Below are 24523 nucleotides of genomic sequence, written 5' to 3'. Positions count from 1 at the left end.
ATGCCATAGAACGAGCGGTAGTACAGAACAGAGGTGGACAAATCGTAAATGTATGTAGCAGTTCGTTGGATTGTCCCGTGGACAAAAGACAAAACAACAATTACTGTACATAGTTTACCTTCCCCACAAAAAGAGCTTAAAACCACTGAACAGTCACACTAGAGACTCATTTCCAAAATTCTAAATAAATATCACCTTACATAAAATGTAAACTTTTGTGGTATTGTATTTATGGTATTTAGGTGAAATGTATACCATCCATTAAACGTTATTATAGAAGTGTTAACACATTCAAATAAACCAATCACAATCAAGCATTCCACAGCATTCATTAGCATCCTTTTGGTGTAGTTACAGCATGGAGGTACAGTACGTCGCAGGCTGGACTCCGGCTTGAATACTGTAGCTGCAGAATAGTAGAAGTAGAAACCTCTGCAAAGTGGGTGGAGTTTCCCGACTAGAAGAGGTTCAGAGCAGTAAATTACAACTTAACCGTTCCTGTATCGGCAGTTCAGCTTGGCAAAGGGCTGCAGCTTCCATTACTCGACTGCCACTAAAGCCTTCCTCATACATCACCTTCAGCAACATGCCACTCCGCTAATATATTACAGTTACAGCTAATGCAAAGGTAATTGCAGCACAGGTTTTAACATAAATCTATATGTGTTCTTTGATGAATATTTTGAAACCTGGATCCAGAGTGTTCTCCAATTATTCTGGAAGTACACTAACACCATTATACATCATGGTGAATTAGTAGAAATGAGTTTCTTCAAATTGTTCTGGAGCCATTCCTGATTTTACTTGTTTAATTAGTTGATCTTGGCTTTGGTTGTCGAAAGATTTAGGTTTGGCTTCGGTTTGTTTTGATTGCTTTTGATTGAAGTCTAAGCCTGCACCCAGACGGTCCTTTGCGGATAAGACCGGACTCCTAATCTTGGGTCCAAATGCTTTTAGATGTCCTATTTAGCACATGATAGCTACAGTATTTGGCAGACACTCTTGAAGAGCCTTGATCAAGGGCCCATCAATACCGCTGTGGCAGTGCTGGGAATTAAACTCACAGCTTCAGAGTGACAGTTCTATCTGTCTGTTCATCTGTGATGAAATCTTGCATGGCGCACATGTCCAGGGACGATTAGTTGTGCCTTTATGAACTTTCCACTTATGTACGTAACCCATTATACTGACAGGGACGTTTATGGTCTTTATAATGGCTCTGTAACTTTTCAGTTCAAAGTTTAGGAAGCGATTTCAAGCTGATTGCTACTTGTGTGAAATCATCTCAACCTATATAGTGCTGCAGGGATGTAGCACTATATGTAGCTCAACCCAGAACTTAGCATCATCTCAGTTCCCTGGACAAAAATCCAATAAGATTTTCGATTATCGATAACCTCTGTAGTCCAATTTAGAGTTAGAATTTTTCAAGACATGAAAAAAACTTTAAAAATTCTGAGTGCGGTATTACTGATGTCATTTATAGATCATATATAAATATATGATAAATCATGAAAATATCCTGAGCAAGTGTAGCTTAGAAACAACTGGGACGAATGTCATTTCCGGGTTTTAGGACTCTTTAGGATTCCTACAGCACTGTGGTAACCTTTACCTCATAACATTCCACTCACTGTATATGGAAGGAGTCTCCAGTCCCAGGGCTCCAGAACACTTTGTATTGGTCAGTATGTCTTCTGCTATAAAAAGTTCCACAACATTGAATGTAAAATATCGTCGCTGTCGAGCGGAAACCTCATATGTCCAAATCTGGTCAATTTCATATTTTTTCACATATCGATGCTATTGGTCAGTCCCCACGTGGGTCTGTTATTTTTACAAGTTATTAACCAATCTAAAGTCTTGAAAATAGTTTGAGCGCGAATCTCATAACTCCATTGGACACTTCAACTGTCCACCTCTTCCTCACTCCGCGGGAGAGCTTCGAGAGATTGAGGTAAATGTCTTCAAAACACTGGGCTCAAAGAAAAAAAATTCTTGACCCCAGCTAGTTCTGGTGCTCGTCTGAGGACAGGAATTTAGTACAAGACAATCCACTGCAACGCGGACTAAACCCTGTGCACTGCATATAAGGTACAGCGTTTTTTTAATTTCCTGAAAAATAACGGTTTTGGAGATACGAGGATTCCGCCTGACAGAGACGATATGTAGATAAAGTGTGTTATTTTTCAAAATAAATTGTAAAAATAATCTAAAAATGTCATGTCTTTCATTGTTTGGTAAAATCAAGCAATTCTTTCATTCTGATGTAGACAATCAAAGCCACATTATTCATTTATGTGCTTTTTATTTACTCGTTTTTGTACAAAATAAGGAGGCATGATATTACAGCAAAAGTCACATTTTTTTCCCCACACGCACAAGAAAAAAAAAACAAAAACAAAACAAAACACAACATCAAAAGCTGATATGTGACCAATTTATTTGTTAGTGTTGACCCAGTGCAGGGGATTGTGGGGGAAAACAAACAAACAAACAAAAAAAATACATTACATAACATCTGAATGTAAAACTTCTGAATCCGTTTAAAAAAAATTTTTTTTTTTTACGATTTTCTACGATTTCAATTTTGTTTGGAGGGTCAACATTTTGCATAAAATTTTTTTATTTCAACGAATACTGTATAAACACTAATGATTAGTCAATGATTACAATTTAATTTGTTATTTTATATTATAGTACTGGGCTATTAATTAATTATTAATTCTAATTCATCGTGATGTACTTTTAAGGTCTTAATTTTGAATTTTGTTTAATTAAAATTGTCAATTAAAACATACACGATTTTTGAATTCCACATGACGTTTTGTGACGTAACGTCAAAGACGCGTCATATGATTGTCATTCGGGATTAAACGAAATGATATAATACACCAAAGCCTGGTTTGTAGCAAAGGATGCTCGGAGAGGTGTTGTTATACCAACTCGTGTAGTTTATTAATACTAAAGACAAATAAAAAGTTTTCAATTTTTTTTAATCTAGAATCATCTAGAAGATGGTGATTAACAGTGCTTATTCAGTACTTCATTATAAGGAATAAAGAATGTAAGCACAGTGTTAAAGGTTTTTAGGATTAAAACACTGCGCTCTTTTGTAATCCTTAATCGACGAAACGGAAACGAAACGTCAAATTGTTCACAGATGCGAGGAATAAGAAATAATTGTAACAATATGTAATATTGTTAATATGTAACAACAAGGGATGCATCCATAGTAATTATACGTAAAATGTTTCTCTTTTTTTTGTAAGTAACAAGCGAGTGAGTTTTTATTAAATACCAGACAACACTTCAGTCACTTCTCTGGATATTTTCACTTAGCTTTGATGGGAATAATTAATTAGGGAATATGTCATTTTGGTCATTAGTGTCGCAATGTGATCAGATATCGGAATCTGAACATTTCTTATTAAAGGCGGAAATGAGAATCGTATCGTTATCGAAATTTATATTGGCGCATCCTTGATGTTAGAACAAGATCTGAAACGAACCCCGAACATTCATTCATTCATTCATGTTACTGCATAATCATGGGAACACTAAATATCTAATGTGCATACATACATACATACATACTATATACACAAACACAGAGATCCTTCACTAGAAGTTTACTAAACTGATCTGTACAACAGCCTCCGAAAGGAACTGGGCGCAAAACACTGTCTTGCTTATACAGTAAATACTATGTCTTATAGTACTATAGTAAACTGTCCAACACAGAAAAAAACATAAGGATTGTGTAGCTTGGAAATGCTACAAAGTGCATATATAGGTATATACGGTCAGAAAAGCCACTGTCTGGGTGCGGAAGCAGAAGGGCGAAACAAATTTCTGATGATTTGTTGATTCCACAGGAAAGAGCTAGCAAACGGGACAATAGATAATTCCTTGATGCGTGTTTCTGGATTAAAATACTGAGATTTTTTATTATTATTTTTTTTTAATTCAAGTAGCGCCATTTTCCAGTCCCGGCCAGTGTCTCCTCTAAAACTCATGATTTTTTTTTTTTTTTTCAAGACAGGTCAATATAAACACTCAGACAAGAAAGATGTTTAAAAAAATCCAAACAGAACAGACAACACTTCAGTTTGAAGTACGCGAAATGATCACAGATCTGACCGCCTGGCGTCAGCACGCGAGTGAAACGCCAAGCGGTCACGTGTGCGTAGGGAGCTGTCATCAGTGTGGAAACCCTGACCTCTAGAGGGAAATGTTTGAAAAGCTTTTTTGCGTTTGTGCCGCAATTTTAATTAAATTTTTTTTTTAACAATATCACAATATTGCTGGCAAAACCTGCAACTGATTTTGTTACTGGCTTCCAGGAACACTGATTTAAAAAAAAAAAAAAAAAAAAAAAAAAAAATCAAAAGCTTCCTAAAGAAGCATTCAGAATTTCAGAAAGAAATGATGAGAAAAATAAAGAAACAAACTCTCATCGTGAATGAATTCAGTTGACTTATTTTGTTTTTCAAGCACTGCCCTCTTGACAGTCCTCTAAGGACTGCTTCACATTACAGATTCAGAAGAGAAACATGCCAACCTTCCTTCCTTTCCTTCCTTCCTTCTCTCATCTCTCTTTTGGCTTGGTTTGAAGCAAGCTTACATTTTTGTTGCTTCAAAACCAGCACTAATTCCTGCCATGTGACAACAGCACCTCCTTGAGGCCTGGCCCATAAAGCTCCTTGTCCTAACTCTTTCTCTTTTTTCTTGTTCTGCTTCCTTTGGTCTCTTCCTCTCCATCGCTTTCTTCTTTCTCTTGACCTCCTCCTCTTCTTCTCTTCCTCCCCGTTTTAGCCGTTGAGCAGGTAGACAACCAGCTCGTAGGTGCACATCATGATGGCCGTGTTGGGTATCTGACGGACGAGGTGGGTGGTGAGGCCTCGGTACAGTGCTCTGTATCCTTCTTCTCTAACCACCATGCTCAAAGTCTGGAAGAACGAGCGGTACTTGCTGCCCTCCTCTCGCAACCGGGTACGGATCACCTCTGGGGGTGGAGAAAAAAGGGTGGAGAAAATGGTTCAGTTGTACATTATTGCAATGGATAAACTGTTGTATGATATACCTGTAAGTTTTAAGTGAATGACTCAGCTATGTATCAAATATACAAGAACTATATCTGCCCCAATGGTATGTGGATGTTTTGCCACTCTAAGCTGAAGAAAACAAACATGCATGTACCGTGTGGATACGCGATGGACGTGGCGCAGGTTTTGGAGGTGGCAGCGGCCAGCATCATGCCAACGAAGTCGGAGGCGTCCTTCACAGCTTCGTCTTCGTCATCCATGTTGGCGCTTGCCTTGGACTCGAGGAGCTTACGTTTGATGCTCTCGTAGATAACGAAATGAATGACTGTCTCAGAGATGCCCGCATAAGAGGCCGACATGCCACGGTAAAAGCCACGGAGCCCGTCAGCTTTATACACGCGCCTCACGCACTCAAATGCGCTCATGCGCCTCTCTCCCCGGTTCCTGGGTGGGGAAAAAATTGATTGAACGTTTGAACAAGAATTGATGGTTGAACATTTGTAGGCTTTATATAGAATTATCATTGCAAAAATTATATCATTGTATCATTATAATGTCTGAAAGAGTTTTCAGATTGGAATTTCAGGTTGGAAAAAAGATTTAGATCAGATTTTGGGGTGGAGGTAGCACCGTTGACACAGTGGGCATCAAGTTTATTATTGGACTTAATGGTGCACAGGATATTTCCCAAAACCATTTTCCATGACACAGGATTTGTTTGTCCCAATTTCATTATTATGATCCAACAGCTGACGATCACCTGTGAACTGCCCGGTGTTATTAGATTAGAGGTTTCAACCTTTCAGGACACCTTGATGTAAGATACAATTTACATACCTGATGCTTCAAAACACAAATAGGTCAAATTCAAAGACCAACAGTGCCACTGCACTTGGGTGTTCCTGCAGCAGTTTGTGGCTATGTCAATATACGCCTCAAAAACCAGCCTCAACTTGCCTCCTGAGCAGAGGAAGCCAGCCTGAAAAAGCTTGACACCTACTTGGCAAGAATATACTAAACTGTGCAAATCATGTTTTTTCCTTCCCTTTTGTTGTCTCCTCTATTTATTCGTTGTATATATGATTTTCTTCCCATATCCCTGCTTGTTAGAAAGTTGGGGTCAGAGTACAGGGTCTACCAAGACACAGCATTCCGGAATTAGAGAGGTTTAAGGGTCCAACAGGGGCAGCTTGGTAGTGCTGGAGCTTGAACCATTACCATCGGATCAAAACACCCAGAGCCTTAACCGTTTGGACCACCACAGGACAGGAACTCCAAGCTATGGCCCTGAGAGTGCTTAATCGTATTTTATCCACCCGACTGATTTGCGCAAGTCAGCACCATCCATCAATCTCTTTGGCGATAACCAAAGACCTTTTCAAACCCAAGTTTAGGATTTCGGACAGACCAAGAATCCTGCTCATTGTATGTGGTAGCAATTCTTTGAGTGAAGAATACAACGTGTTAAGAACAGCGGTGTCCAATCTGATCCGGAAAGGGCCGGTATGGGTGCACGTTTGCATTCCAACCAAGCAGAAGCCACACAAGAGTCTACTAAAAGCCAAGAACAACTGATTTGACAGGTGGAATCAGGTGTGGCTTCTGCTTGGTTGGAATGAAAACCTGCACCCACACACCGGCCCTTTGTGGATAAGATTGGACACCGCTGGTTAAGAAAGAAACATGACTTGCGCGAACAGCAAAACTTTCCTTTACTTCGTTTCCTTTTATGTTTTCACTGAAGCCCAATCAGCAGAAGACTACGTTTTACAGAATGATATCTGCCTTATTGAGGGATGTGGATGAAAACACATCGTGACAAGTTTCATTGTGGCGTGACTGCAATACACCGATGACAAGTTGTAAGATTCGTCACTGGGGTATGGCTTAAGTTTTTTTGGGGTTATGCAACAATCCCAAATGTAACTCTTAATCATACAATAAGTGCTTACCTGGCATCCAACTGTAGGCGAGTCTTTATGAGCCAGATAGGATTGGTGGCTGTGATCGCTGTAAACCCTGGGGAAAAAGGAAGGCAGGGTCAGCTATGGAAATGACAGTGTTGATCAAAATAGGCAAGGCTAAGTGAAGCAGGCCTACTGTCCTTTCAAAAAAACAAAAAACAACCCAAAAAAAAAATGATATATACTATAAACAAACAAAAAAAAACCCAACAGCAATAACTTCTGTTCAGAGAAACACTGTAGACTACTCTAAGATGTTTTACAGCCTGACGTGCAGGCATTTTCCTTATTGAGTGTTTGAAATTATTAAGTGCAGATATCAGTTGTTTATTGTTAAAATAGCCTGTGTGTACCGCTCCGAAAGGCAGCGGTATCGTTAACAGCATCACATATCGTGTGCCTGGAAATCTATAATTGAAGCCAGAAATGCATCTTAGAGTAGTTAGCCACAGCGTGGGTCCTTCTAGCTAAAACAATAGACAATGCATAAAAATTATAACTCAAAAAAAAAAAAAAAAAAAGAGATCCCTTTTTAATTTGTTTTAGAGAGCACAATAAAATTGTATGATGAATTAAGCGTAATTGAGAGGGCACTTTTCAGCATAAGTTATACAACTATCCATATGGCATGCCGGAAGGGCGGAGAGTCATAAGTGCCACATGCTTTATACTGATCATTTTACCACAAGTAGGCTTTCCACAATGGCATTTTTGGAAACAAAACAAAAACATGCCTTCTGATGCAAGATTAATAATATAGTAATAATATATAAAAAAAAAAAATCGTAACTGCGATGTCAATAATCTGTGCAAAATATTCTGCAAATAGGTCGGCTTGACGTGCGACTTTCTGGATGCCGTTGCCGTAAACCGTTAACATAACCGGGTTTTGTCTGGAATAAATATTGGTCTAATAAATCCAGACTTTTTTTTTTTTTTTTTTAAAAAAAGGATAAAACAATGACAGATGAGGCACTGCTCTGCAGTACATAAATAAACATTCTAACATCAGACGAACCAAAAAAAAAAAGAAATAAAAATAGAGGTCGAGTGACCTTGAGTAGGGGTAGAGGGGCTCTAGATAGGATAAGAGACCTAGAGCAAGTGGGTGAAGGAGGATGATAGAGAGATAGAGAGATTGTGTGTCTCTGGCGAGTACTCACACGGGGAGGGGCAAAGCTCCTCCTCACAGCTGCAGGACGGAGCCTGCAGATATGGGGGGGGAGGTTGGAGCAGGCTGGCTCACAGAGTATAGGCCTAAAATAGACACAGGCTTTTCTGTACCACAGTCACAAGCAGCAGCAGCAGCAGCAGCAGGGGGCGGAGCACTTCAATCAAATCCCACCCATATATCCCATCAGCTCCACCCTCACATGACCTTCTAGACTGATCATCCCACCCTAAATTCCCCAAACATCTGCTTTTCTTTCCATCTTATTAAGTACATAGAGAGGAAGTAAAAAGAATATTCAAGAAGAGTGAGTGAGAGAGAGAGAGAGAGAGAAAGAGAGAGAGAGAGAGAGAGAGAGAGAGAGAGAGAGAGAGAGAGAGAGAAAGAGAGAGAGAACGAGAACGAGAGAGAGAGAGAGAGCGAGAGAGAGAGAAAGAGAGAGGCAGGTTGTCTCTTGAGTTTTAAAGGACATCATTAAACCAGTGTTTTTTTTGTGTGTGTGTCTGGAATGGTACACCATGTCAAATGGGTGCTGCTGGTTTCAAAACAATAACCATTATCTTTACTACAAAACATTAACCTTACATGGGTCATAAAAATTACAACAGGGGACAAAGGCTACAAAAGAAAAGTAAAAAGGAGGTTAATTAGAAGGAGTAAATGCTAACCTTGTCAACCATTTTGGAAATGAAAAATAAATACTCTACATATATATGACATGGCAATACTTTGCGTACTTTTAAATGCTTCTTCATTATTTAAATCGTTGTGTTAACACCTGCGGTGTGACCTTTCAACCTAACAGATTCTTAAACCTCACCCAGACCTTTTATGGGTCTTGTACATCAAGAATCTACACAAAATAGCCTAATGGGAAAAGATGTGATTGTATCTTGCTCCAATTGCTATAAACCCCCTAAATTATTAAAATGGGTGCTGCTGTTCATAAGCCTCAGAACAACATTCTGCACAGTGAAGCATAGTGGTGGTAGCATCATGACCGTTAATCCTGGTCGTTGATTTTGGAGGCATTCCAGGATTGGAACGATTTTTAAATTTTAATGATAATTTTAACATACAAGTTCATAGTAAGCTCAAACAATGTCTGAAACAGATTTATTTATATGGCTTTCTTCCTGGTTGAAGTATATTTTAATGGGAATTACAAGCAAAAACAATTCGTAACAAGACTTTGACCAGATTTTATGATTGAGATATCACCAGTGACATAGTTTGTGTAGAGTTTAATAATGGGTTTGATGGTGGACAGGAAATTTCCCAGAACATTTTCCCGAAGACAGGATTTCACTCTCACTCACTCACTCATTTTCTACCGCTTATCTGAACTACCTCGGGTCACGAGGAGCCTGTGCCTATCTCAGGCGTCATCGGGCATCAAGGCAGGATACACCCTGTACGGAGTACCAACCCATCGAAGGGCACAAACACACTCATTCACTCACGCAATCACACACTACGGACAATTTTCCAGAGATGCCAATCAACCTACCATGCATGTCTTTGGACCAGGGGAGGAAACCGGAGTACCCGGAGGAAACCCCCGAGGCACGGGGAGAACATGCAAACTCCACACACACAAGGCGGAGGCGGGAATCGAACCCCCAACCCTGGAGGTGTGAGGCGAACGTGCTAACCACCAAGCCACCATGCCCCCTAGACAGGATTTGTTTATTCCAAATAATTTATAAGGGTCTATTTTGTGTAGACTTCTGACCTACAAGTCCAGTCTAGTTTGGTCATGGAAGGGGAGGTGAATACTTGTCTGCAATACTGAGACTCCTCCTTCATGCTTAAGAAACTAGTTCTTTTTGGTAGTATTTGGTACTGGGATTCCCCCTAATGAAAGCATAGTCAGCGTCAGAGGTATAAATGAAACAAAATGTGTCTTATACCAATAGTTCTCAAAGTAGGATTGGGGTACCCCAGGAGTCCTTTGTTTGGATGTAGAAATCCCAATATGAAAAGGTATCATATTTTGGGGTCCTAGCACAAAAATAAAATCAGGTTTAATGTGCTGGTGGAATGCCAGAAATAGAAAGCTCTAATTCAGGGGTGTCCAGTCTTATCCAGAAAGTCCCGGTGTGGGTGCAGGTTTTCATTCCAGTAACGCAGAAGACACACCTAATTTCACCTGTTTAAACCAGTTGACCTTAGCTTTCAACAGACTCCGGTGTATAAGGACTTCTGTTTGGTTGGAATAAAATCCTGTACCCACACCAGCACCTAATGGGGCATTGCATACCGCTGCTCTAAATGGTTTATTGACCAAGTTTTATTGACGTTTATGATATTACTCAGTACTGAAAGGATCAGTGGAACGTATTGTATAGTATACATTATTATACTATAGGGTACCTGGTGACAAAGCTTGAGAACCACTGTCCATTATAATTTCCAGACATTTCTCAACTTCTCAAGTCCTATCTAAAGCCCTATTCGGACGGGTTTAGTTTTACGTGGGGACGTGGAGTAATGCAATTTTACCTCAGGACGTCTGTAATATTAATTGGCCAAATCGCATGGGACAAGACATCTCAGTAAAACTAGCAGAAGTGGGAGGGGTAACTCGCTTTAAGCACCACAGTAACCTCCTTGTCGTCATGTGCGTATGACGTTGCTTCCTGTTATCACGTGCGCAAACAGACAACATGGCGCCTCCATGCTTGCAAAACGAGCCAAAAACTACTTTTAAACAGGAAATGACGGAATTTTACCGTACATATTTACAGTGGGTCTATTCGGACGGGATTAGTATTACCTGAGGTAATTTTTCCGGACCTTTTTACAGAAGGTAAAAGTCGCCGTAATCTTTACTGACATTGTCCGTGATGATTACAGAGATGGCACATTCGGACGGGACTAAAATCACAAAGAAGCTCTGGTAATAATTACTTTACCCCCACGTAAAACTAATCTCGTCCGAATAGGGCTTTAATTACTTACAAGCAAAATCTTAACTCCTACCACTTAACTTTACAGTTCTTTATGTGACTGAAGGCTGAAGATTACTGATTATACTTGAATCCCATTTTCAGTGCTATCTACGTTCTATTAACCTAGAATTCTGAAAAGGTATAATTGGTAGTGTAGAATATAACACAATAAGGTATTCTTTCATTAATTTGCACTATATTTATAGTCCGGAAAGAACTGACGTTCCTGCTGAATAACCTATTTTTTAAAAGAGTGTCTAAAAATCTGTCTATTTCAGCGTTTTTGTATTTTCTTTACTGTTATGCCTCTGAGTCATGGCTTGCCAGAATTTGTTACCAGTGGTTAAATTTATCTGTCAGTCTCATCGTGTGTAACTTGATAGCTAGTGTTAATCAGCTTACTCTCTGATAAAAGAGTGTTTCAAATGAACTGCATGTTACGTTCATACAAATATTATACAATTCAAAAGAATAGTTTGTAATACAGCACAATATTGAATAAAATTTTTAAAATCTGACTGGTCATAATGTGTCACATTCTCTCGAACACTTTAAGTTATTGTTCCTATAGCAACGACTCGTTCACGGGTATTGTATGTGGGATAAGAAAGGTATAAGGTATCATACTTTGTATTCCTACAGAAACAGAATGACCTACATCTCTTCTAGAAACATGGGATAGATTTACACACAGAGAGAGAAGAGTGCCTGGTTACTTGATAGGAGTCCAGCTTTGTTTACACAGCGAAGACCTTAAGACGGCTGAAAACCGCGACACCTTTACCACCTTACACCTTATATTACCTTTCCATTTATGTTGTGTACATTCTGTAAGGAACTTATGATATGATCACAATTTGTTTAGCCTGATTACAACTTGTGTTTTTTAAAAGATGTTTACTTAGCATTTTTAGAAGGAGTCTCCAGTATCAGCGCTTCATAACAGCCAGCGGTGTGAACAACAGGAAAGTAATTTTCATAAGAGAGGAAAACAGTTGTGATGGAGCGACTGTTTATAGCAGTTATAATGTAAGTAATAACAAGAAGTAACTTGGTATGGTTGGCCAAGTTATGCTAGATAATAATATGCAACTTACTAACTAGACAGTTTCTCTTTAATAGTCTTTATAAATCCCAGCTGTGGTCTTTATCGAAAAGATAAATCGAGCGAATCCTATTTTGATACAAATAAAATGTCACACATACTAGAAATTTACTACAAGTTATATGCTAGTACAAAACTGAGAAAGTATAATGACAAGGTTAGCATTTGTTAACTATATTCAAGAAATACTAAGCTTCCCCCTCCCACTACATTTAACTTGGCTTACAGGCTTATTAACACTGTGCAATCACAAAGAGATAAGACAAATTTTTTTTTAAAGAAAAACACAGCTACAAGCTAGCTAAAGTGGCTATATTAATGACATAACTATCATCATCATCATTAGGAGAATCATGATCATACCAGTGAGATGAGGAGTGACTACCTGAGGCGTCCTGATTCCGCCCGCATCGCCCGCGAGGACCGCTGCCCACCGCGCATGGCAACCTACATGTTAGCGTAGCGCCCTGCTAGCGGCCGCTACTACACACAGCACAGACAGCGTGTGAAGCCAGACTGTTTAGTAGCACACTGGTATGTAATGATTTTTGTCCTCCAGCCCTCAAATGGTAGAAGAAAACAAAAAAACAAAAAAAGAGGGGAAAAAAGTAGGAAAGGAAAGCACAACCTAAACTTTAAGGACCTGATTAGTTTTCACATTTATTTATTTATTTATTTATTTATTTAATTTTATTTTGGCCACAGTTTATTAGCAATAGGTGGCTTGTATGTAGCAGCAGACTCCTTTGGAAAAAGTAAATATTTCAGATAGACATGGTTAAGTAAATTAATAGTAGTACTGTGCTACATTTTTAACACTTTTCTGCTGCATATTTAAACAATTTTGGTTGCTTTGTTTTTTTTTTTTTAAATCAGCAAAAGGTATATAGTGTATATAAGATTTCCAAATAAATACTAGCTAATTAAGCTCTATCCCTCTCAAACACAAATACTAATCATAACATTTCATGTAGGTAGCATCGATTCTTTCAATTGACCAGTCAACAAAATCCAAAAATAAACATTTGGCTTCACAAGCTGTGCAACATAAAGCTGACATTTTAAATAAAAAGTGATGATCCTGAAAGTCTTTAATTGTGCTTTCGTTCTAAATGCTAACAATTATCATGTTAAAAAAAGTATCCAAAATAGGGGCCATATTCCATAAACTAACCAATCCCCATTCACTAAAACGCCAAATAAAGATGCTAGCTGATCTCTATATCTATATCATTTATGCTACTATTCTACACTTGTCCGTTTTTCACACACTGGTTATATCCGATGATACAAAGTCACTACTAAGATAGTCAGTACCATTTTAGTTCAAAATATTACTCACAAAACCAAACAAGCAGTGCAATTATTTAGTATCTTAAAAAAAAAGAAAAAAAATTCAATTAAGAAATAGGAACACAAGTATGACTCTTACCTGCGAGACCGGCAGAGACCATGTGCACCTGCGTTGAGTCAGGCTCAAGTACACCATTTAGCTTCTCTTTGGCCGTCGAATAGGCCGCAAAATAGATCGCTCTGTAGAAAAAGATTTTTGGAAGATTAATCAGCATATAACGATCAGCACAACATTCAAACCACTGACCAGCAAAGCAAATGACACTGATTAACTTGTTACAACTGCAGCTGTGAAAGGGTAGGATATACTAGGTAGCAAGTGAACAGTCAGTACTCAAAGCCGATGTCTTCTTGTCAGTACACAAAGCTGACCAAACATCTTACCTCTTACCATCTTACCTTTGCTCCCCACAAAAATCAATGAGCCTTGGGTGCCCATAACCCTGTCTTTGGACCACCTATGTTAGGTACTAACAGTAGAGCTGTGGGAACTGGACCATGGAGTAATGAAAGAAGATGACCTGGTACATTGTATTAAGCAGGTGAGACTGTGCATTGCTTACCTAGGGAAGAGATGCACTTTGGGAAGAAAGCAAGCTGAAAGAGGCAGTGTGATGCTCTAGGCAACGTTCTGTTGGGAAACCTTAGATCCCGGCATTTATGTGGTTATTACGTACCATCTACCTACATAGAACACCCTTTTATGGCAACGGTATTCCCTAATGGCTGTGGCAGGATAATGTGCCCTGTGACACTGCAAAAATTATTCAAGAACTATTTGAGAAACATGACAAAGAATGACTTGGCATCCAAATTCCCCAATCTCAATCCAATCAAGGATCTTTGGGATATGTTGTACAAACAAGTCTGCCACACAGAGGCACCACCTAACAACTTACAGGACTTATGCCCTTTTTCCACCGAGGCAGTTTGAGTGATGGTTCGGAGCCTAATTTAGAACCAGTTTTTTCTTTTTCGACAGCCAAAGCACCGGCTCTGAACCAGGAAAAGTGGTTCTTAAGTAGCAGCAAAAAGTTGCTGGTCTAGACTTAAGAACCGCTTGTGTCAGGGGCTGGGCGGGGCTACTGCTGGCGCATTTGATAATGTACCTCAAGTATACTAATGTTTAATACACTTTTACTTTACCGCGATATGATACATTATCAGTACACATGATAGTAGGTAGCTACATGCTAAGGCTAAGTTTTATCTGTGTTAATAATAAAATATATACATTATGTACTTTCTCAATTACAACCTCCGTTTATACAGATTACATGGAGTTGCACGTACACGTTGGATTCGCCACGTATGGGTGTTAATGTAGGTTCGCAAAGCCATGAGCATTAACAGTAAAGCAACATCCACCATTGTTGATGTGTTTGTGTTAGCCGCTGCTGCGCTAAAGTTGCTGTGTAACGTGACACGTATACGGTGATGTCAGACTCTCTAGCCGGTGGAAAGACAAACCGGTTCTTAGAAGGTTCGCCAGTGGAACCAACTTTGAACCAGCACCAGTGCTAGCTCTGAACCAGTACTCGGTTCTTTTTGGTGGAAAAGGGGTATTAAAGGATCTGCTGCTAAAGACTTGATGCCAGATACCACAACACATCTTCAGAGATCTTGTGGAGTCAATACTTTGAAGCAACAAAGCTGTTTTTTTGGTCACAGAAGGGGGTGTTAATTAATAATTGATTTTAAACAATTACCTCAAGCTACACTTCACCAACTCAAAGCAATTTTGTTTTTGTTAAAATAAATTAGACAAATATACATACAAACAAACTTCCCATACCCAATATTTGCTTGTCCTGGATCCCCGAGCTACTGAGTTGTTCACCCTTGATTCTCCTAGGATAAATAATGTGCTCAGTGATAAAGCACTGAACATTAGTAAATTCAAAGCTTCTTGCTTTCCCTTTAGTATTTCTTGATGCAAAATGAGAAACATGTATAGGACATGTGTAAGAAAATATCCCCTACGGTGAGGAAAAGCAACAAACCTAAAGGCACATGAATAGTTTTTTTTGTCGCTAATCAAATACACAACGGTGCTCCCAGAATGTCGACTCAACAAACTGTCTACAACAAACAAAGAATTCATTTCAATCCCTAGGGGAGAACCTCAATTAGACTGGTTAAACAATAACCACTGTAGCTAAACACAAACTGATGAATTGACTTGGGCTAATAAAGGCTGTAAAATCTAATAAAGTCTGTAATTTGAAAATGGCTAAAAAAAAATATGCTAACAAATTCATAATGAGTACATACAAAACATTGGTAAAGTAACAAATGATGCGGAACAGAACATACTCTGTTGTGGTGGTCAGCGTGGTTGCGACAAACAGCAAAGTTACTGGAGCTATTTTGCTTCTAAGACGTTTTTTTTTCCACCCTAAACCCAGCACAGATTAAAGTTTCAACAGTAGCTTTCAGGAACAGGATATCATTATCACTGGAGGTTGATTCCCAATGCTTGGAATCAGGGAACTGACATGAGTCAATCCCATAGTTTGGCTGCTTTGGAGTTATAGTTTTCTTCATTATCCTCTCAAAAGTTTGAAGGCTAAAAAAAAGAGGGCTGGCTTGTGAAAGACCATTTTATGTAAAAGTCCTTAAATATACCACGTGTCTTTGAATTTAAGAAAGAAATGGGTCACAGCATGATCCAAATAAATGAGGGATCACAACCCTAAAGAAAGAAAGAAGTTCAGAATACTGATGTGTTGAGTGTTGAGAGTTGTGTGCTAATACTGTCACGATAACACTAATATTCAAATGCTACTGTCTAGAACCCCCGTGCCTTTTATGGATAGATAAGGTTTTAGGTGAGTCTGTATTATTTGACATTACCATAGAGACACCAATCCAATGTAAAGAGAAAACAGCATAGATATGACCGGAAAAACGTCGTACCTGGACGGAGCCACTCCCACCAGGTTAGGACCGAGGCCGCGAAAGAGAGAACGAGGTCCTTCTCTCTCTAAAATCAACCTGAGGAAGGGAAAAAAAAAGATGTCAACATTGATGCTAGAAATCGTAGGCAGAATTAACACTATGTTATTCCTTATCTGCATTGACAACATTTATTTTTCCATACATCAAATTATCACCTCCATGAAAGAACAAGGCATCATTATCTCTAACAATGCCATGCCATTCAGCAGCCATCTTGGCTACACAGCCTGTCAATTATTTGCAGTCATACAAGGCCAGGTTCATATCTACTTGAAAAATAAGACCCAATTACCACAAATAGAATTGTCCAGGTTTAGTGAACCCCCCTGGATACTGCGGGTCACATGCCGGGTCTTGGCTGACTGAGTTTTTTTAAAAAAAAAAAATAATAAGATTCTTCTTCTCTATCTGCCTCCAGGACTGATATATTGAGTGTTTTGTAATGCTTTTATGCTCACCAAAGTAGTAAAGAGTGGCTACCTGAGTTACCATAGCCTCTCTTTAGCTTGAACCGGTCTCTGACCTTTTTCTTCCACAATTAGAAAGTATTGGTATAAAATATGACCGCAAAATTCAGTGGTTAAGGCTCTAGGTTACTGAGCAAAAGGTTCAAACAACCCCTCACTAAGCACCTGGGATATACAGAAAAAAATATTTTTAAGTGCCATAAAGTACATGTGACAAACTTCTTCAATAATAAGTCACAAGGGTGACAGCGATACACAACACATGGAGATTTTTATTTATTTATTTTTAGGTAGAAATTGCCGGTTACCAAGGAATGTTATAAAAATGTGGTAATAAATTCAAAAGCATAAATAAATAATATACATTAATGCAATCATATATGAATGAGACCTGAACACCTTCATTATTTGCCTTCACCTTCATGACTAATTATTTTGCACAGGATATTTAACTGTGTTTCCAACAGGAAAATTGTTGTGTATGTGCGGGATGTAAACTAAACAATACCAGTGTTTTTGTTATGTTGATGCATTAGCCTATGCATTTTTACTAAAAAAGGTTTGATGGTGAACCACACCAGCTCTGCACTAGGCCCAACCCTATGAAGTGAAAAAAGTGGTAGCATAATCCAAGCATAACATAATTTCTCAGTTCTCCTTGTCCTTTGTCACTTTCTCAAACAGAAACATCTGAACGTGATTGCAGCATTTGGCGAGTAACGATTTATAAAACAAAGGGAGGGTTTATTGTTTCCTTCTAGCTGTTCTAAATGTTCTGATAAGCTTCTGATAAGCTAAGAATGTTCCACACTTGCAGAAGGCCTTTTTCAGGTGCTGCTTGGAACACGCTTTTGATGAAGCATACTCAAGCCTTGATAAAACTTCTTATGCATCTGTAAAGAATTATCGAAGTAGGGCGCCCTACTTTTCTTATTATGTTTCTTTTTCTCAGGCGTAATACGATGGGTTTAGATTTCTACATTCCTTCACAGAGGCTGAAAATGGTGTGTTGGTTTGCCAATGCGGAAAACCCCTACCAGTGAGACAGACAGACAGACGGACAGGGATAGAGAGCTAAGGAAGAGCGCGAATGAAAACATTGTCTGCATCGAAGTGACCCATCAAACTGAATCATATTTAAATAAATATTAATGATAATAATATTTCTAACTGTGGTCATATTCAAGACTAAAAAAAATCTCCTGAGCCCTATTGTACAAAAATCTGTTCTGTACTAGAACAATAGATTTAATCGGATATCAGACTAGAACACATGGTAGGCTTGTCAGATGACTACTGCTCATTTTTGGAAAAACCTAAAGAAGCACCAAAAAAAAAAGACAAGCATAATTTCAAATAGTTTGTGAATTAGAATTGTGACTATTTTTCAGGGAAGAATGGCTGCAACCTACTGATGATAAGAAATGCAATGTGACAAGAATTCTGACAGAAAGTTAGCAGTGACATGCTGATCAATTGCAATAATGTGAGCCAATACCTCATGCCTATGAAACTTGGTGACATTAAATGCGGTAAATGGACTTGGTCCAAGCTGAAATCCTAATATTGCCACAGCCATGGCTGGGAGTCCAAGCCATAATGGAGATTTTTTTAAGAGATTTCTTTAAAGAAATATATACATCGGCGCTGTCGGGCGGAATCCTCGTATGTCCAAATTTTGTCAATTTCATATTTTTTCACATATCAATGCTATTGGTCAGTCCCCACGTGGGTCTGTTATTTTTATAAGTTATTAACCAATCTAAAGTCTTGAAAATAGCTTGAGCGCAAATCTCATAACTCCATTGGACACTTCAACTGTCCACCTCTTCCTCACTCCACGGGAGAGCTTTTTTTGTATTTTGTATAGAATTTCATTTTGGCAAGTGTTTCGTGGGATACGTCACTTACTTAATGCAATGCAGGGGTCCAGGTGGAGACATCCGGGCGACGCTAGCCCCGTTTACGGAGCTTAGTTGTACTTCAGAAATGTAGAGCGTGACAGAGGAAGACTGCAGCCTTGTCTTTACAACCTCTAGCGGACACGTCAAGATAGCGCCAACTGTGCCCCCGCAGCTGAACATGAAATCAGAGAGGAAATTCAAGGTTTTTATAATGAAAGGTACGATTCACTGTTGCAAGAGAAAAACTTAAGAAAGACATTAAGAGGGGGCAAGATGGCATGGTGGTTTTGTGGTAAGCATGTTTACACCTCCAGGGTTGGGAGTTTACAACCTCTGCCCTGTGTGCATGGACCTAATGCATTTTCTCCTGATGCTTCAGGGGTTACCTATGAGTACTCTGGTTTTCTCCCAAGTCCAATAACATGTCTGAATGGCTGACTGGGCTCTCTAAATTGTCTGCAGTGTGTGATTGTGCCCTGCAATGGGTTGACACCCCATCCAGGGTGTCCCTTGCCTTGTACCCGATTCCCGAGATATACCACAAGCCCCTCCATGACCCTTTGTAGGATAATCTGTGGATGGATTGATTTCTTGCTGGATGTCCTTACACAAATATATGTTGCATAAATAGGTAAAAGGTCTTGCCACACATTCTCAGGTTGCATGGGCAGGCAGTCCTAGACTCATGCCATTCAGGAACTGGGTCATGAATCAGGTGCGTCATGTACATAGGGAGGATACATTATATGCATGTGCATGTTATGTGCAGGTACAAAGGTTAGAGAAAACCACTAAAGTAAATATTTTCTATTGGTCACTTTCGGCATAATTCAGATGGGCTTGCATAATCATTTTTTCTACGAAACGGCTTGTGTCTTGCCACCCTACTCCACAGAAAAGACATGCAGAAAACAGGATATTGGGATGTGGTAGCCTAGTGGTTAAGGTGTTGGTCTACCAATTAGAAGGTTGTGGGTTTAAATCCCAGGTCCACTAAGCAAGGTATTTAACTCTCAATTGCTCAGTTGTATAAGATAGAAATGTAAGTCTATCTGTATACGGGTGTCTGCGAAATGCTGTAAATATTCAGATGGTAGTCACATGCCAGGAGTGACCAATACCTGACAAATTTCCTAAAATTCTTTCACTGTTGCTGCTGGTCTCCTGGTAGCCTCCCTGATAAGATTTATCCTCATCCTCCCAACAACTTTGAAGGGTCATCCTGATCTTTGCAATGTCTCTGTGTGTCTCTGCATTTTCTCCACGTATTGATGATGGTTTTAACGGCGTTCCATGGTACATTCACTGCCTTCGATGCTCATTTATATCCCTGTCCTGATTGTTACCTTTCAACAATTATCTCACAGTTTCTTAGGCAAATCTTTGAGGCTCATGTCTCTCAGTAAAATGCAACCCCGAACATTCAAGCAAATACTACAGCAACAACTGACTTGTATCTGGTTTTAAATCAGAATCACTTTAATTGATGGAAGGTGTATGCCATTTATCTAAAAGGCATAAAGTTGAGTGTGACTTGTTAAACTCCAAGACATTTAGATCCCCCATTATGAAAGGGTGTGCAGACTTATGCAGACAATTTCGTAAGGGTACGTACACTTTTTAGACATTTGTAGACTGGGAAACCCTATACAGTACATCACAATGGGAAAAGGCAACCAATTGACCTACAATGCAGGAATATCTGGCAAGTACTAATCACTTGAAATAGGTCATTTTGTGAGCCCAAGGTAGAACCTGTTGCACAACAAAATATAATACAGCTTATAAAAACCAAGATCACCCACAGTGAAGCATGGTGGTGGGAGCATCATGCAACAGAGCTGCTTCTCTTCAGCCAAAACTGGGGCTTTAGGAAAGAAGCAGGAAATCATGGATCGTGTCAAATCCTGGAAATGCCGAAGAAGAGACACTGAAGTCACCTTCCAGCACAATCCAAGTCAACGAAATCTGAAGACCTTGGAGATAGTTACGCACAGGAGAATAGTTATGTACAGGTTGGAAATATTAAGCTCAAGCAAACAGTTATTTCTTAAAATTAATGTCTTGGTAGCACGGGGGTTAAATTGTGATGGCTAGATGACCTGATCAGAGAATTTCCAATAGAGCAGAAACAGGGAACTGGCAGCAAATGCCCAAAGATCTTTAAGGTGTATGGAACAAAAGCTAACCCATGTGCATGGTGGAACCTACACAATATTAGGAAGGTGGCTTTAATATTATGGCTCATCGGTATAGAGAGTAATGATGGAATTATTAATTATAATTTTTTGCTTCCATAACTATGAAGGACATGCTATTCTATCTTGAACCTATGTGGAAAAGTTTTGTGCGGTGATTACATTCAACTTCTGTGCCTCTCTGCAAGTCTATTTTTGCTCCGCCTTCCGTAGGCCGACCCACATTACAGACGTCGACTGTAACCTTCGGCCTACTTTCTCCCTGCATGTCAGTGCTGAAGCTTACTCACTCGCTCGCTCGCGGCTGTGTGTGGTAACATGATCACATACACACAAGCGTGTTGTTGGGGGGCGGGGGGGGGGGGGGTGTTGGAGCAAAACAAAGTTGCTGAAACAAAGTCTGTGCAACCTGTACATGCTCAAGATTTTCATTTCCTAGTTTACTCAAATTACTGCACTTTCTCGTGCCGATTTTGTCATACTATATAAATGCAAATGACTTTGAATTTGAGTTTTTCCAGTCAGTGCTGAAAGGGAAAGAAAATAAATGTAAAAGAATTAAATCCTCTTGCTCATCTAATAAAAAAAAAAACAACAACAAAGAATTACAGGCGTTGAGCCCGTACGCGATAGATTATATGACTTTCAGCTTGATCGTTCGCCAGAAAATCATTCCCAATGTGTAACTGATTATGCCTTTTACCATAACAAAGAATGGAAACCTGGAGAAGACAAATAAAATAAATTTTAACTACTTCTCTGCTCTAACACACTGACAGGGTTAGACACGGTGTACGATCAGATAGTTGCCATGATCAAGTTCCTTACTTCATTATTACTTTATCGATTCCTTCGATTTGCCTTAAATTGTACTACAAGGACTTCCACTTCCCCATGTAGTGGACTCGGACTGCCGTGAAAACCATCTGGCTGTGTTTTAATCTGGTACTATTTTAAAAGTGATGCCATTTCTGATGTCTCTCCAAGCATGTTGTCTCTCCAATAACTTTATCATTCACAACAGCTTTCATTGTGTTTCTAATCCTGCTAGTCACCTTTCCTCAAAGCCAAACTCTCTTTCACCTGAAAGAGTAAGAGTTCTTACTGCAAAACGTTGGTTTTAGTTTGCAGTATATATGAGGATTGTGTACAAATGTACAAAAGATACAATTTGTAATGAGTTTACCTTTAACTTGTCGATCTTACCTACTAGATAAGCTAAGTTAAATCAGGCTTCTATATGCAAAGAAACTTGTAATCCAAACCCTTTATGTGCAACATACTGAGCAAAACCCTGGTGGTCTTGCTCTTTTTCAATTATGTTACTGGCAAGAAAGTTTTATATATATATTTTTTTTCCCCTCAAATAGTTTACTGAATTTTGGGTCAGTGAGTCCTCAGAAAACTCTGCCAGCCATTTGATAAGCTGTGTATGTGCTCTGAAGGTCGTAAAGAGCTCAGCGTTGTTCATGTTAGGAACGAAACACGTTCAAAGTGCTATATATACTATATAACCGTTATAGGCAAAGAATCCAAGAAAGATTCTTTTTTTTTTTTTTTGAGGCTGAGAAAATAAAGGTGAAAACATTAAGCAGCGACAATTACTAACTCGCTTGTGGTTGTTATGGTATTACTGACACTAAACTTTGCTCCATGTAAACACATCGAATGTATTTTGTCCCTAATATCAATTAATACACTTGTTCGGTTCAGCAAGATCACAACGTCCTTCAAAAATAAAGCCAATTCCCTCTTATACATGGGGTCAAAACAGCCATGTGTAAGTTAAGGGGCGGATAACTGTCAATGATCTTGCCTCTGATTGGCTGGCATAAATTAAATCCTTTACCTAACTGACCTATTGCACGAACAGTTTAACGGTTTACTTAATTTGCATGTTACGTTTATATATATATCAACAGAAAATATATACGTATGTATGTATGTATATACATATACACACACACACACACACATAAAATCTTTCTATGACTATTAACTTCATTTTATACCGTGTTTTTAAAGTCAAGAGGACGCTTTTAATATTTTGATATTCTAGAAACGTCTGAACGTCTGTCACGTCCAAACAAGCACACTGTTACACTACATAGTACGCTACACAGACTATAGTAGGACGTTAACATAAGTGGCCTTCTTAAGGCTGTATGTGGGATTTGGAACACAGCCACAATCTGAGCGTTATATATACATTATAGAGGACTGTTATATCGTAGGAATGTAAACAACCAGGTAACGTTAAAACTATAGCTGTGCTACTGAATGAAAGTGATGCTATTACGATAAATAAAATAGATTTTAGATAAATATATAGTTGTGTGTGTGTATATATATATATATACACAGTAGAGAGAGATATAAATAGGGATTAGATATAAATAGCGGTTGCTATTGATGTTATTAGCATAGGTTATAACAACTAGCTAGCTTAGCTGTCACGGCTAGCTTATTAGCCCAGGCCTGGGTGGAGGATTCGGTACCGAGGCGTGTCGTGATAGGAAATGAATTAAAGAGCAACTAATCACGTATTATGCTAAATGACTAGCTATTTATCATGAATCACCGACTCACCCTCCAGCAAACAGATGAACCAGTGTGTCCCTCTGACTCATCCTTTAGCATTCTCTTTTCTTCGCCTTCACTCGGGTTGAACTGCAAAGCTCGTTGATCAGGTGAATGACCCCCCCAAAAAAATAGCCTTTTTTTGTTTTTCTGCTTCAGAAGTCAAAAACAATACAATACAAACACGATCTCAGCCTAAATGCTGGTCTTAAAGCATCTATAGCAGCTATATAACCAGATGGTGTGTATAGGCTGGTTTTTTTGGGGGGTAAATTGAGCTTAAGAACCAGAACGCACGTTATGAAATAAAAAACGTATTAAATTCCGTGTCATTTTCTGTTGATTTGATATTAACGTCACAGCATCTCGTCCCCAAGCCGCCGCGCCGCAGCTGCTGAGCGAAATGAGACGGACAGCCGAGTCTCTATTTACAGTCCAATCAGAAGCCCCGACAACAGACGCCGCGATTGGTCGAGTCCTTTGAGTGACATCACGTCGTCTCCGCCTCCCACGTATCATGCACCTTTCACGTGATCACTCCATTGATGAATTGAGAGCGTGATTGTGATTGTCCAAAGTCTGTTTTAAACCCCACCAGCTCAGATCTCGTGTTGTCGCTATTAATTTCATGTAACTGTTCTATTCAATCAATTCAATTTCTATCACATAAAAGGTTGATTGAGTTGTATATATCCCATACATCCCATATGCAGCCAGAAGAACTGTCTATACATCGCACAAGCAGAAACTACTCCAGAAACATCCCAGAGGTGATCGATTATGCGTGCCGTAGACCGTCGATTAATCCACATGCATCC

At 39.1% G+C, this 24523-nt stretch overlaps 1 protein-coding gene across 1 annotated transcript; it reads right to left on the bottom strand.

Annotated features, from left to right (window-relative positions):
• Window positions 1-2288: 2288 nt before the first annotated feature.
• slc25a36a (solute carrier family 25 member 36a) lies at window positions 2289-24108 on the bottom strand. Its single transcript, XM_060873901.1, has 7 exons — window positions 23715-24108; window positions 18935-19099; window positions 16515-16592; window positions 13675-13775; window positions 7001-7067; window positions 5203-5492; window positions 2289-5008 (listed from the first exon to the last, which is right to left on the bottom strand). The coding sequence occupies exons 1-7, from the start codon at window positions 23753-23755 to the stop codon at window positions 4815-4817; spliced, it is 936 nt and encodes a 311-aa protein (XP_060729884.1). The 5' UTR covers window positions 23756-24108; the 3' UTR covers window positions 2289-4814.
• Window positions 24109-24523: the final 415 nt, after the last annotated feature.

This window comes from Tachysurus vachellii, chromosome 7 (assembly GCF_030014155.1).
Source record: "Tachysurus vachellii isolate PV-2020 chromosome 7, HZAU_Pvac_v1, whole genome shotgun sequence".
Lineage (NCBI taxonomy): Eukaryota > Metazoa > Chordata > Actinopteri > Siluriformes > Bagridae > Tachysurus > Tachysurus vachellii.
The sequence above is the reverse complement of the archived record's forward strand: the minus strand, read 5'-3'. Positions and strand labels throughout refer to the sequence as shown.

What these genes read in the sequence shown, in the direction of transcription:
- slc25a36a (XM_060873901.1), bottom strand. Translation starts at nt 23,755, where the DNA reads ATGAGTCAGAGGGACACACTGGTTCATCTGTTTGCTGGAGG. An exon ending in GTGGGAGTGGCTCCGTCCAG is followed by an intron (nt 13,776 to 16,514) that starts GTACGACGTTTT and finishes CTTTTTCTACAG; the next exon opens with AGCGATCTATTTTGCGGCCT. An exon ending in CGCCTACAGTTGGATGCCAG is followed by an intron (nt 5,493 to 7,000) that starts GTAAGCACTTAT and finishes TTCCCCACCCAG; the next exon opens with GAACCGGGGAGAGAGGCGCA.